This window comes from Oculina patagonica, chromosome 12, assembly GCF_052425735.1.
Source record: "Oculina patagonica isolate OP01 chromosome 12, crgOcupat, whole genome shotgun sequence".
Lineage (NCBI taxonomy): Eukaryota > Metazoa > Cnidaria > Anthozoa > Scleractinia > Oculinidae > Oculina > Oculina patagonica.
The window spans coordinates 32,154,033-32,166,959 of record NC_135769.1 but is presented as its reverse complement, the minus strand read 5'-3'; the positions used below and the strand labels follow the sequence as shown (position 1 = coordinate 32,166,959).

The window sequence follows — 12,927 nt, the reverse complement described above, 5'->3', positions numbered from 1 at the left end:
CCTGCATTTGAAGGTGGCAACGTAATAACCGTTGGTTGTTGAGTTGTAATATTTAGAGGTCCAGCTGTTATTGGTTGTTGGGTAGAACTGTCTTGAGGCTCCAAAGTTGTTGGTTGTACTGTTGGTTGAACAATGGAACTGCTTTGAGGTGCCAAAGCTGTTGATTGAATAGTTGCATTTGGTTGCACAATGGAACTGCTTTGAGGCTCCAAAGCTGTTGGTTGAATAGTTGCATTTGGTTGCACAATGGAATTATTTTGAGGTACCAAAGTCGTCGGTTGAATAGTTGCATTTGGTTGCACAATGGAATTATTTTGAGGTACCAAAGTCGTCGGTTGAATAGTTGCATTTGGTTGCACAATGGAATTATTTTGAGGTACCAAAGTCGTCGGTTGAATAGTTGCATTTGGTTGCACAATGGAATTATTTTGAGGTACCAAAGTCGTCGGCTGTATAGTTGCATTTAACTGCACAATGGAATTGTTTTGTGGTACCAAGGTCGTCGGTTGAATAGTTGCATTTGGTTGCACAATGGAATTATTTTGAGGTAACAAAGTCGTCGGCTGTATAGTTGCATTTAACTGCACAATGGAATTATTTTGTGGTACCAAAGTCGTCGGCTGAATAGTTGCATTTAGCTGCTCATTGGAACTGTTTTGTGGTGCCAAGGTTGTTGGTTGCACGGTTGAATCTGTTGTTGGCTGTACTGTTGTAATCTGTGTTGTAATCTGCTGAAATCGTGCTAAAAGGCAAATTGTCACAACGACACACTGTACAGATCTGCAATTGAGGTACCCCATCCCCTGCGTGGACGTTAACACATCGACCACTGCAAAAAAAGAAAGAGCACTTTACGTTGACAACTTGTGCCACCAACTGACGACAGTTGTATATTTAAACACAAAGTGCATATGATGATCAATTGTCCTTCGTCTTTAAAATTGCAAGTGGATCCATCAGATTAATGAGTAGTATTGTTTACATTTAAAACAAAATGTTACGCAGAAAAAATAAGTCAAATTATAGTTGTACATTGGGGTCACTTTGTGGCAGAAACGCTCTATATTTCTATTTTAATGTTGATAAACTTGCATGCGCATCTATCATGACCAAACTGTCCAAGCTGTATGTGAAACTAAGGTTGTTGTTTCAGACGAAGACGACAAAGAACATTGAGGCCATTAGCCTTCACTGCCTTTTGAATAAATCATAATCATTAGTACTGTAACATACATAACATAATCCTCTTCGCGCCTAGGAGGCACATAAGGCTGAGACCAGAGATTTCCATTGCTCCCTTTCCATGGCTGCCTTCTCAAGTTCTTTCCACGTCTTCCCTGCTGTTTTCATTTCTGCCTCGATCGTCCTCCTCCAAGTCTCCCGTGGACGTCCTTTCTTCCTTCTTCCACTATCCGGTGTCCATCTTAATGCAGTTCGTGTTATGCTATCTCGACCTTTCCTGATAACATGCCCTAGCCACCTCCATCTTCTTTGCTTTATTACCATGGTGATGTCCCGTTGTCCTGTCCTTTGATAGAGTTCCTTGTTTGTGATCTTCTGGGGCCAGTATATCCTGCATATCTTTCTCAGGCATGAAGTGTGGAAACCTGATAGTCTCTGGCTGTCTCTTTGGGTAACCCTCCAGCATTCTGCACCATACAGTAGTACTGACAAGACATTGCTGTTATAGATCTTTATCTTGGTTTTTTCACTGATGTTTGGTGATCTCCATACTTTATTCAGTTGGACAAATGATGATTTGGCCTTCTGGAGACGGTTGGTAATGTCCTTAACCGTGGCATTGCTTTTGCTCATAACACTTCCCAGGTAAGTAAATTCCTCTACTTCCTCCAAATCTTCATTCTCCAATTCCACTGGTAATGGTGTATCTGTAAGCTGCATTGTCTTGGTCTTCTTTCTGCTGATGTTCAAGCCCAGTTGTTTGGCAGCTACCGAGAGGTCTGATGTTTTTCGTTGTAATTGATCTCTAGTAGAGGACACTAGCGCCACATCATCGGCAAAGTCTAGATCTTCCAGCAAAGACGTCAGTGTCCATCTGATGCCCCGTCTTTTGTTGCCTATTGTCTTGCGCATTATCCAGTCAATGGCTACTAAGAATAACATGGGAGACAAGACGCAACCTTGGCGCACCCCGCTCCTAACACTGAACCAGTCTGTTAGCTTCTTCTTATGGATAACACTGCAAGTGAAGTTGTTGTAGAAAAGTTTGATGATGCTGACAATCTTCTCAGGGCACCCATAGGCTAGCAGGATATTCCATAAGGTGTCTCTGTGAATGCTATCAAAGGCCTTTTCCAGGTCTATGAAATTTACGTGTACCTTGGTGTTCCACTCAATACACTGCTCAAAGATATTCCGGAGCGTGAAAATGTGGTCTATGCATCCAACCCCTGGTCTAAAGCCTGCCTGCTCTTTTCTTAAGATGGTGTCGATGGCATCACTGAGTCTCATATGAATGATTTTACAGAAGATCTTGCTTGGTACCGTGAGGAGTGTTACTCCTCGCCAGTTAGTGCATTGTGTCCTATCCCCCTTCTTGGGGAGTTTAACAATCAGTCCCCTGCACCAGTCTTCAGGTATGGTCTCGGCATTCCAGATTTTATGGAATAAGTCGTATAACCAATCTGTTGCAAAGCGGATGTCAGTTTTCAGTACTTCTGCTGTGATGTTATCTATTCCAGGCGCCTTGTTGTTCTTCAGACTCTTGATTGCTTTTAAAATCTCATTCTTTGTTGGTGGAGAACAATCGATGTTCAATTTGTCTCCTAAGGGCCGTGCTATACAAGCCCGCTCTGCTGGGTCTGGTCTATTAAGGACCTCTCTAAAGTGCTCTGCCCATCTTTGTAGCTGTTTAGCTTCGATTGTGATTCTCTTCCCATCCTTGTCTTTCACAGCATCGCATTCTCCCTGGAATTTTCCAGAGAGTTCCCTTGTTATCCTATACAGCTCGCCTTGCTCTCCTCTACTTGCAGCTCCTTCGGCTTGGGAGGCTAAGTTCTCATAGTGCCTTCTCTTGTCCTTCCGTAAATTTTTCCTAACTTCTCTATTAGCCAATGAGTACTCTATTGAAAGCTTCTCTCTTAGTCTCTGTCATCTTACAACCCCTTTCTTTTCCTTGATCTCTCTACGCTTGTCAATTAGGGACCAAGTCTCAGCACTTATCCAGTTCTTATCTCTTTTCCTTTTCTTCCCTAGCACACATTCACATGCGTGCAAGTAACTCTCCTTTGCTAACCTCCATGCTGATTCTGCATCCCTTTCTGCCTCCTCATCAACATTACTTAGAGCCTCATATTTATTTTTTACAGCTATAGAGAAATTCCTACTGACATCCGGGTTTCTAAGCTTGGCAGTGTTGTACCTTTGCCCCTGCTCTTCCATCTTGGTGGGGTTTCTTCTTAGCTTCAGTTTGACAGTTGCTAGAAGAAGATGGTGGTCGCTTCCAACATCAGCGCCCCTCTTTACGGTGACGTTGTGAAGAGAGTGCTTCCAGCGACCGTTAATCAAGACATGGTCTATTTGGTTCTTGACATTCCCATCTGGTGAGATCCATGTTAGCTTATGGATCTCTTTGTGTTCAAAGATGGTCCCCCCAATCACAAGATCATTTAAACCGCAGATATCAGCTAACCTCTCTCCGTTCTCGTTCATATCACCACAGCCATTTTCCCCCATGATCTTTTCCCTTCCTTCGTTAGAACATCCTACTTTGGCATTCAGATCACCAATTACTAGCAGAACATCATGTGAAGGCACGTTATCTATTGCTTTTTACAGCTGTTGGTAAAACGTGTCTTTTATCTCCTCTTCAGCATCGTTGGTTGGGGCGTAGCATTGTATAACAGATAACTTTGTGTACCTGGATTTAAATCTGGCTACCATCAGTCTCTCGTTTATCGGCGTCCACTCTATCATGCTCTTCTTTGCTGCTTTTGACATCATGATCGCTACTCCTTGTCTATGATCGTTATCCTTCCTCCCAGAATATATAACTGTGTTGCCCAGTGATGTTGTTACACTGCCATTACCAGTCCATCTACACTCACTTATGCCTAAAATATCAATGCGGTAGAGCAACATTTCCCTTTCCACCTGTGCGGTCTTGCCTGTTTGAAACATAGTTCTGACATTCCAAGTGCCAATACGGCACTTTGACTTTGGGCTTAGGAGTGGCCTGATCGTGCGCTGTGCAGTCATTCGTCCAGCTCCGGGCTGGAAACCATCTCCCTCGTCCTGTGTTTGTGTATTTCTCTGATCCTCAGTTTCCGTAGCAATTAGTTACTGTGATGGGGTTGCTAGCCCCACGCACAAGTTTGCCAGAGCCCTGTTAGCCGGCATTACCCGTTTCCATCTCCCACGACGAGGACGTAGGGTTGGACTTTGGGAGACCATTAGTACTGTATGTGTTCCAAAATGCAAATTTGCTTCTAATTTGACAACAAACCCATGTGAAGTTTTGATTATCAAAGCTAGTTGAATGAATTTTTTTCTGCTCATTTATGTCAGCCATCGTCAATTTCAACTACCGATCGGTTGGAAAGTAGCTTTTACTTTTAACCACTGCTCCATGGATACCATAAGTGCAGTTTGTTCAGTATGTGTTCAGGTTGCATACGTGAGTGACAGAAATTCGACTTTAATAAGTGAGAAAATTACTTAAAATGACGATGGTATTAAATGCGGCAGACTCGAAAGCATCTAATATTAATGGAGAATTTCGCAAAATGCAAATCTTAGAAAAATATTATTCTAGTCGAAGTAAAAATCAGCATCACCCACGGGTCAGAACAAATTGCGGCAATGATTCTAGATTTTATTTGAAAGACGCCCAAAGGTTCAGAAGACCAAAATGGTAGCCTGGACTGAACATTTTGTTTGCGCCAACTATTCGCAGTTTTACTCAGCAATTTGAGAATTTAATTTATTGTTTCGAAATCGACAATTAATTAGACAGTTTCTCACTTGGATCTGAGCCAAACTGCATTTAATTCTGGCGTACATAATTGTTTGGGGATTATCTGTGCTTTCTCACTGAACAGCTAATTGGGCCATCTCTCTTTCCTTTCGTCTGTCAGTTTAAGTGGTACATTTTGTAGTAATATTCATCGTCGGTAACCAAGTTTTTAAAGGGTGACTAGATATCCCAAATAAAACATCTCCCCAAAATCAGTCAAAACTACAGCAACCCTAAATATACTGATGCATGCTCTCTACTTACGTCAGTGGTTCATTTTTCTCTGGCTTGGTCTGGTCTTGTTTTCTTGATTGCTAGCTGAATAAAAAAGTAAGAATGTGCTTGCTTGATTAGCGAAAAGGTACATTAACTTAACTAGAGCAATATCCTAATACCCCTCAGTATTTCTGGTAAGAAAGTATAGATATTAGAAAACGAAACGCAACGACCAACAAGATGTCGCTACGATGACATTTGAACGAACCTAACTAATAAATCAACCAAAAAGACTGCTCTAGAAATATCACAAAGCTTAGTTATACAATGCTGGTTCTAATTATTACTGAGTACAGATAAAAGCCTGCCGTTTATCTGGTTGCCTTTAACCTTTAATTATTCTGAATAATGCTGATGAAACAATCAATCAAAGGCAACTCTCAATTTGTGTTTTAGGGCGTCATTGATTGTTTGTACCCTGTCATTATGTAAACTGTATGGCACTTTTTTAAAATACATTTATCTTCAAATGACTCCGTATGTCAAAATAAGAAGAAAACGTCTCTCTTTAATTCTCTAAATTTCAATACTTAAAAGTTTTACAAAATAGAGACACATAAAACGGAAAATCGGACTGAAAATGCAGAAACGTATTTATCCAGAACTGATGTCTTAATAAATGCCATTAAAAGTTTTTGTCGGCTTTACCCTTCATTATAGCAGCTGCGTGTAAAGAAGGACTTATTTGAATGTACAATTGAACTTGGTCTCTGCTGGATGTTTATTTTAGGTAGGGAAAGTCATCAAATCGGTCATGAAAAAATAATTATCAATTAACAGAAAGCAGCTTTAAGTCTTATCGTCAATTCAAACGTGTCGCGCGGCCCCAGTTAGGCGCCGGATGATGGTAAACTTGAGTGGGTACATTAGAATTTGAAATAAAAATAAAAACAAAATAAAAAGAAGATTACAAAGGTCGTTATTAGAAGGTTTCGGAAGGCTGCCAATTAACAATTGGCTCCTGCTTTAGCGGGCACTATTGAGTTATGGTGCGCGCGGAAGGTTTAGAGAGCCGTTCAAACTTCCCAAGTGTAAAGGCAGAACTAAATACGCGCCAAAAACCTCGCGAGCCGAAAAGAAAAATTTTCTGGCGAATCGATTAACTCATGCTATCAGCGTGCAGTATTAGATTATGATGCACTCTCTGCTTGCGTATAAACTGAATTTGAATGCGCGGTTATAATTGCTTTTAGATAGAATGTGCAAACTGCTGGTTGGTCATCCAGTATCACGTTAAACAAAAATAATTTTTTTCTTGGAACAAAAGGATTGGCGATTTCAATCAGTTTTATTAAACCTTTTCGTGCGTTAAATAGGTAAAGGAATAAATGTCGGGTAAAACTCAGGAAAAGAGCTTTTTTTTATTCCGTATGCCTATGATAAGTTTGTATTTATAGATTAAGTTGTATGTGAAGCCAGTTAATTTAGCGGCCCCTTTGTTCCACTCGGAACGAAGAAGATTACAGTAAAGAAAGTAGGTATAACCATTTTATGTAAAAAATTGGTTTAAAAACAACAAGAAAAAATCAATGATTTACTTTTAGTGTTTCTGGCCGAAAGTAAGCCATTTAGAAGATCCTTCCCCCAGTGTCTCACCAAATATATCAATCCCCTTGCGATAAGAAAGCTAAGAACGTGACCATTTACATTTTTTGCTATAGCTAGAAGTTAAAACAATAATGTCAAATAAACATTGGCTTGTCAGATGCTATTAGTAATATTCATGGAACGCGCTCTCTGGAAAGGTATTTCGCAACTTATGACGTCATGTTACATTACTTGGTTTAACTCCTGTTGCTCGGAAAAAATTTCGAGGAGCTTGTGTTACTGACTAATTTCCGTACCTAAATTCCGTATAACAAGTTTGAATTTGTAGATTAAGCTGTGTTTGAAAACCTTAAGCTATATTGCGCTTCTGCCAGTTAAATTAGCGGCCCCTTTGTCCCAGTCGTAAGGAAGAAGATTACAGTAAAGTAAGTAGGTATAACTATTTTAAGAAGATGAATTCAGTATAAAAACAACAAGAAAAATCAATGGCTTACTTTAATTGATAAGCTCGGTGCTCGTTTTTTCGTTAATTATATTTTGCATGATAATTAATATAAAGTCACGTGTATAAACTGACAATGTTTATTATGGTGCAAACTTATTTTAGTGGAAACATCATTTTCTGGAATTTGTCGTCGTACGCTGATCTCTCACATATAAGAAAAGCTTTCCGGTAAATCACAGCGAGAAGGTGTGCGATTTATTAAAAAATATGCGACATGTGCGGCAGTCTTTTACTTTCATCAAGTTTTGCCATAATTTTTAAGCAGATGAAACATTTAAGTCTTTGAATGTATAACAATAACACGTACTAGAAAATAATAGACCCATAATATAACCGTAATAACAAACATTTTATGTCTAGAGGTCCTCCACTGACGTTTTGTTTCCATCTGCTTAATTATTCTGTTTGTTGATTTTCCGAAGTCCATTTTGGCAAGCGTGAACTAAAAGAGTAAAAAGGTTTTAATTTTTCATGTGATAGGCATCTGCCCTTGATTAAAGTCATTTGAAATTAAAATAAAGGTGTGTTCGGATTTTAATTTATAAGAATTTTAATTTTGTTCTATGTTTGCCAAGGTTACTGTTAAATAAAAACAGGTTACTGTAGAAATTTCTATACCTACTGGTTAATAACGAAATGATTTCAATTGTAGCACTAGAAATAGACTGAACTTTTGATATGAAATATTGGATTTTGGCCAGGTGGGAAATTGAAGTAACGCTGCGTTTATTAAAAAGCTGCAATTCATGTAAAAATCTTTGACATTTTAACAATCTCACTCCATTGAAGCCAACTGGATTCAGCTGTTTTAAAACATTTTATCTGGATAAACAAACAACAATAATGCCGGGCTGACTGTCTACGTGTAATCGCTTGCCCGTAGGCCTTCTCTCATTTCTAGAGCACGGTGAGAAAAAACGGAACTTTTAGATGAAAACTTTAATTAAATATGATAATTAATAGATACTAAATGTTTTAAACGCTTAAAAACACCTATGGGGTTTAAAAGTTAAATTGAAAACACATTAATGTATATACATATGAAAAAATTACAAAGGCATTAAACTGACTTGTTGACCGATTTACATAAAAACCCGACCTTTTGGCGAGTGCTCTTTCAATATCTGTTACCCGCTCTTTGTGCCTTTATGTCAAGTTACAATATTGTAAAAATATCAAGCATAGTTATACTCTGCAAATTTAGATACACTGCTCAGTGTGTTCAGTAGAATAACTAAGGTATTTTAGGAAAGTAAAATGTCCGCAGTTATAAAAAGCAACTGATAACAACAGAAAGAATTACGAATTGTTACAACGAGTGATACGCCGAAGAATTGTTTATTGTACGACTTAAATAAACTGACTATCCGATCACGAACGACAAAACTGTGAAAAATACCGAGTCTTAACTTTACTTTAATGTCTGAATATGAACAGTATTTGTCCCCGTTTAGTGAACATCTCACCTTGTTTCGGTGGAAGTGCTTGGAGATTCCTTCAAAGATTCATGAAGTTTAAACGCGACTTGAAATTGTTGGAGGAATACAGCATATCATCCCCGGAGATGCAGGGGCAGTTAGTCGTGGCGAAACTGACGAAGTAAACCCGGCATAAAATTGGAGCGATAAAAGGTTTGAGAAGGGCTGAACGAGCCCCTAGGAAGTCCAAACGACGCTGCGAATGCTGGCTCCTAATTGAGCAGAAAAAGTTCCTTTGTATTATTTTGCCCAATCGGCGAACAGCAACGCAAGTCACTTTCGTGTGTTCTGACACAGTGGTTGTTGTATCATTGCTTTTTATCTCAAGTATTTTACGACTCAGGTTACTAAACTATAGATCCGCACTCCACATTGGTTCGTGGCTATGATTTTGCACTTTCTTAAAATTTCTTTCGACGATTTAATGAAGATGACTCAAATCCTTTCAAAGATTGCCGAAAATGTTTGACGATCACCTGGCAACATCCGAAGAGTTTCGAACGTTATCGGAAGATCAGCAAATGTCTCCGATAGTCTCCCGAAGATTGACGAAGACCGTCACCGCCTAATGTATCTCACTAATTTTGCCTTTTATGTTTTTAATAAGAAACGGCACGTTTTATCGATTTATGTCAATGACTTGATTGCGTTTTATGAATTTGTAAAATTGCCCATGTTGCATAATTTCTGTCATTTTCTCACAGCAAGCGTAAACATGCAACATCTACAAAACGTGAATGACAGTGTAGTCACGAACTGATCTGCACATTATAGGTTACACAATGCGTCAATATTAGAAAAATTATTGCTGAGATCTGGAACAGAAATAAGTTCTTTACGCATGTTTTCAATTGTTTTCCGTTACTTCGTCAGCAACAATAGGCCCGGTGCTCGTATTTGCACGATAACTAAAATAAAGCAACGTGCAATAGCCATGTTAATAATGGCGCATACAAACTTATTTTAGTAGCAACATCTTTTTCTGGATTTTGTCGTCGTACGCTGATCTCTCACATGCACACCGGCTAGAAAAGCTCGCCGAAAATCACAGCGTGAAGACGTGTATACAGAAATATGCGACATGTGCGATCTTTTACTTTCATCAAGTTTTGCTGTAAATGTTAAGCAGATGAAACCTATATATAAGTCTTTGGATGGATAACAATAACACATACCTAGCTAATAACAAATAATAATTAACAAACTGACTTGATGATTAGAGACCCTTCACTAACGTGTTGTTTTCCATATGTTCTGTGTTTGTTGAATTTCCTAATTTCCATTTTGGCTAGCGTGAAATGCGGTAAAAGAGTAAAAAGGTTTTTATTTTATTATTCTGGTGATAAGCATCCGGCCTCGATAACTGTCATTTGAAATTAAAATAAAAGTATTCGGATTTATATTTATTAGAATTTTACTTAAGGTTAAACTAAAATGGTAAAAAGGGTTTTATTTTCGATATTTTTGTGATAAGCATCCAGCCTCGATAACAATCATTTGAAAACAAAATAAAGTTGTGTTCGGATTTTAATTTATAAGAATTTTAATTTTGTTCTTTGTTTGCCAAAGTTACTGTTTAATAAAAACAGGTTACTGTTGAAGTTTCTATACCCACTGGCTATTAACGAAAGGATTTCAATGGAGGCACTGGGAATAAACGGAAAGATTGAAATAAAGTATTGGGCTTAAACCAGGTGGAAAATTGAAGTAACGCTCACGGGAGTACTTAAAAAAATGCAATTTGCACTCGTATGAAAATCTTTGACATTTTAACAATCTCACTCCATGAAAACAACTGGTTAATATCTTTAGTCAGCTGTTTAAAACGTTCTGTCGATAAACAAACTAACAATAATTTTAGCTCCGCGTGAGTTTGCTTGTCCGCAAACCTTGTTTTATTGCAAGAGCACGGTGACAAACAAAACGGAGTTTTTACATGAAAACTTACGATGAGTGCTAGATGATAAATATTTTAAACGTTTAGAAAACACCTGAGGGGGGTAAAAAGTTAAATTGAACTCATAATTAAACTCATAATTAATGTACATACGTATGGAAAAATTACTTAGGTGCCAAAGTGATTTGTTAACCGATTTACATAAAAACCCGACCTTTTCAAAGGTGCAGACATTTTTTAAATATATCTTACCCGCTATGTGTGCCTTTACGTTAACCTTCAATATTGTAAAAATGTCAATTACAGTTATACTCTGCGGCAAATTTAGATACATTGCTGAGCATGCAGAGCATGTTCAGTGAGGAAGTGCTTGTGAATGACAAAACGAGTTAAACGACTGGTACAACTAAGGAATCGAGGTTATTTAGAAAAAAATTATCCGCACTTATAAAAGGCAACTGATAACCACAGAATGAATAAAAAATGTTGCAACGCGCGCAGTAATATGCCTAGAAACTGTTGATTATACGGCTTAAATAAACTGACTATCCGATCTCGAACGACAAAACTGTGAAAAATACCAAGTCTTAACTTAACTAACGTCTGAATGTGAACATTATCAACACCCGTTTAGTGAACATCTCACCTTGTTTCGGTGGAATGAGTGCCTGTAGTTTTCTTCAGAGATTCATGAAGTTTTAAAGCGACTTGCAATTGTTGGATTGATACAGCATATATGATGAATGACAATTACAGCCAAAAATTTCAATAACAAAGAATTTGTGGCGAAATCAATATTTAACATGCAGATTTAACGCGCTATGATTATGCACATTCTTCAAAAAAAGTGACCTCGGTAACATATTTCGCCTCTAAAAATGTTTAACTACTTTTTTTTATTTACAACACAAAAGTACTAATACCTACGTAAATATAAGATATTACAATACTTAAAGACGCGGTACTAACACTATCTATCTATACTATCTACGAAACTTATGTTTTAACAGATTACACAGTGACGCTACTACTACATACTCAATAAGGCTACATAACTTGTACAATGCTACATAACAAAAGGAGGGCCAGAAATAAGTAAGATAAGGATGGGCCGATACAGGTTTTTCAAAACGATACGATATCGATACGATATTTGCCTTTTTTCTCGATATCGATATCGATATCGATATTATGACGTCATTTCCGTCCTGACGTCATTGGTATGTCACGTGATTTGTTAAAGAATTCAAAAGACAGTCCTGGCGTTGTAGATGTTAGCCATGAATGCTGATTTTTGGTATTTTTGATTCACTTTTGCATCAAGGCAAGAAGAATTCAAATTTTGACAAGAACAACAATATTTGTTTGAGCAACATTGCATTTTTAAACCTCAGGTGCTGACCAGGAGACTGCAGGCTCAGGTCACGTGTGCAGTATCGAAAACGTATCGAAAGTGCGATATTTTTCGAAAGTATCGATACTTTTCAAAATTGTCAAAATATCGAGGTATCGAATATTTGGTATCGAGTATCGGCCCATCCTTAGAAATAAGGGAATAAAAAAAATAGAATGAAATAGAAGCGAAAAAAATAAACAAAGCAAACAAACAAAAAGAGACTCTTATTTGTAATTTGGATTTATGCTTTTCAATTTTAAGGTGGCTTTTAAGTATGGCAAAAAAAGCTTCCCAGATTGACTCTACCTCTCTTAGCTTCGTGACGCAGTACAAATGTAATATTTGGCAATGATTTAACAGAGGTTTGAACCAAGGCGATGCAATTATGATGTATGACATTTACAGCCAATAAATTTCAATAACAAAGAATTTGTGGCAAAAATCAATATTTAACATTATGCACATTCTTTAAAAAGTGACCTCGATAACAAATTACGCCTCTAAAATGTTTAAACATCAGTACTGATAAGGTTTAGGTTTAACTGCTTTTAATAGAGAGATGTTCCATTGAGTGTCGCCGAAAATTCAAAACCACAAGTTAAGGACGCAGACAATCCAGTGTAACAATCCAGTGTAAAAATCCAGTGTTTTTTTTTTCAATTTTTTTTTTCACATATTTATTGCCATTCTGAAAATACATTGAAATACATTAAGTGTTTACAAAGACTCTCATAAGCTATTATACAGTATATAAGTATATTAATTTTTGTAAGCTATTAATTTTGTAAACTATTAATTGTATATAAGTACCACCTATATAATTGCCACCTAGCCTAAAATTGTTTCTGTGTA

At 37.6% G+C, this 12,927-nt stretch overlaps 1 protein-coding gene across 4 annotated transcripts in view; it reads right to left on the bottom strand.

The window, feature by feature from the left end:
* The window catches only part of LOC144633173 (polycystin-1-like protein 2), a 29,903-nt gene that overhangs the window by 14,232 nt on the left and 2,744 nt on the right, over window positions 1–12,927 (bottom strand). Inside the window, exons 1-3 of one of the 4 annotated variants that reach the window (XM_078491978.1) lie at window positions 11,326–11,393; window positions 5,240–5,293; window positions 2–829 (exon numbers count right to left, since the gene is read on the bottom strand). In XM_078491978.1, coding sequence (XP_078348104.1) covers window positions 2–800 — 799 coding nt within the window. In that variant the 5' untranslated portion in view covers window positions 801–829; window positions 5,240–5,293; window positions 11,326–11,393. Of the gene's footprint in view, window position 1; window positions 830–5,239; window positions 5,294–7,651; window positions 7,749–8,770; window positions 8,927–11,325; window positions 11,394–12,927 lie in introns of those variants that run through there. The other 3 variants (XM_078491974.1, XM_078491975.1, XM_078491976.1) reach the window with 3 other exon arrangements.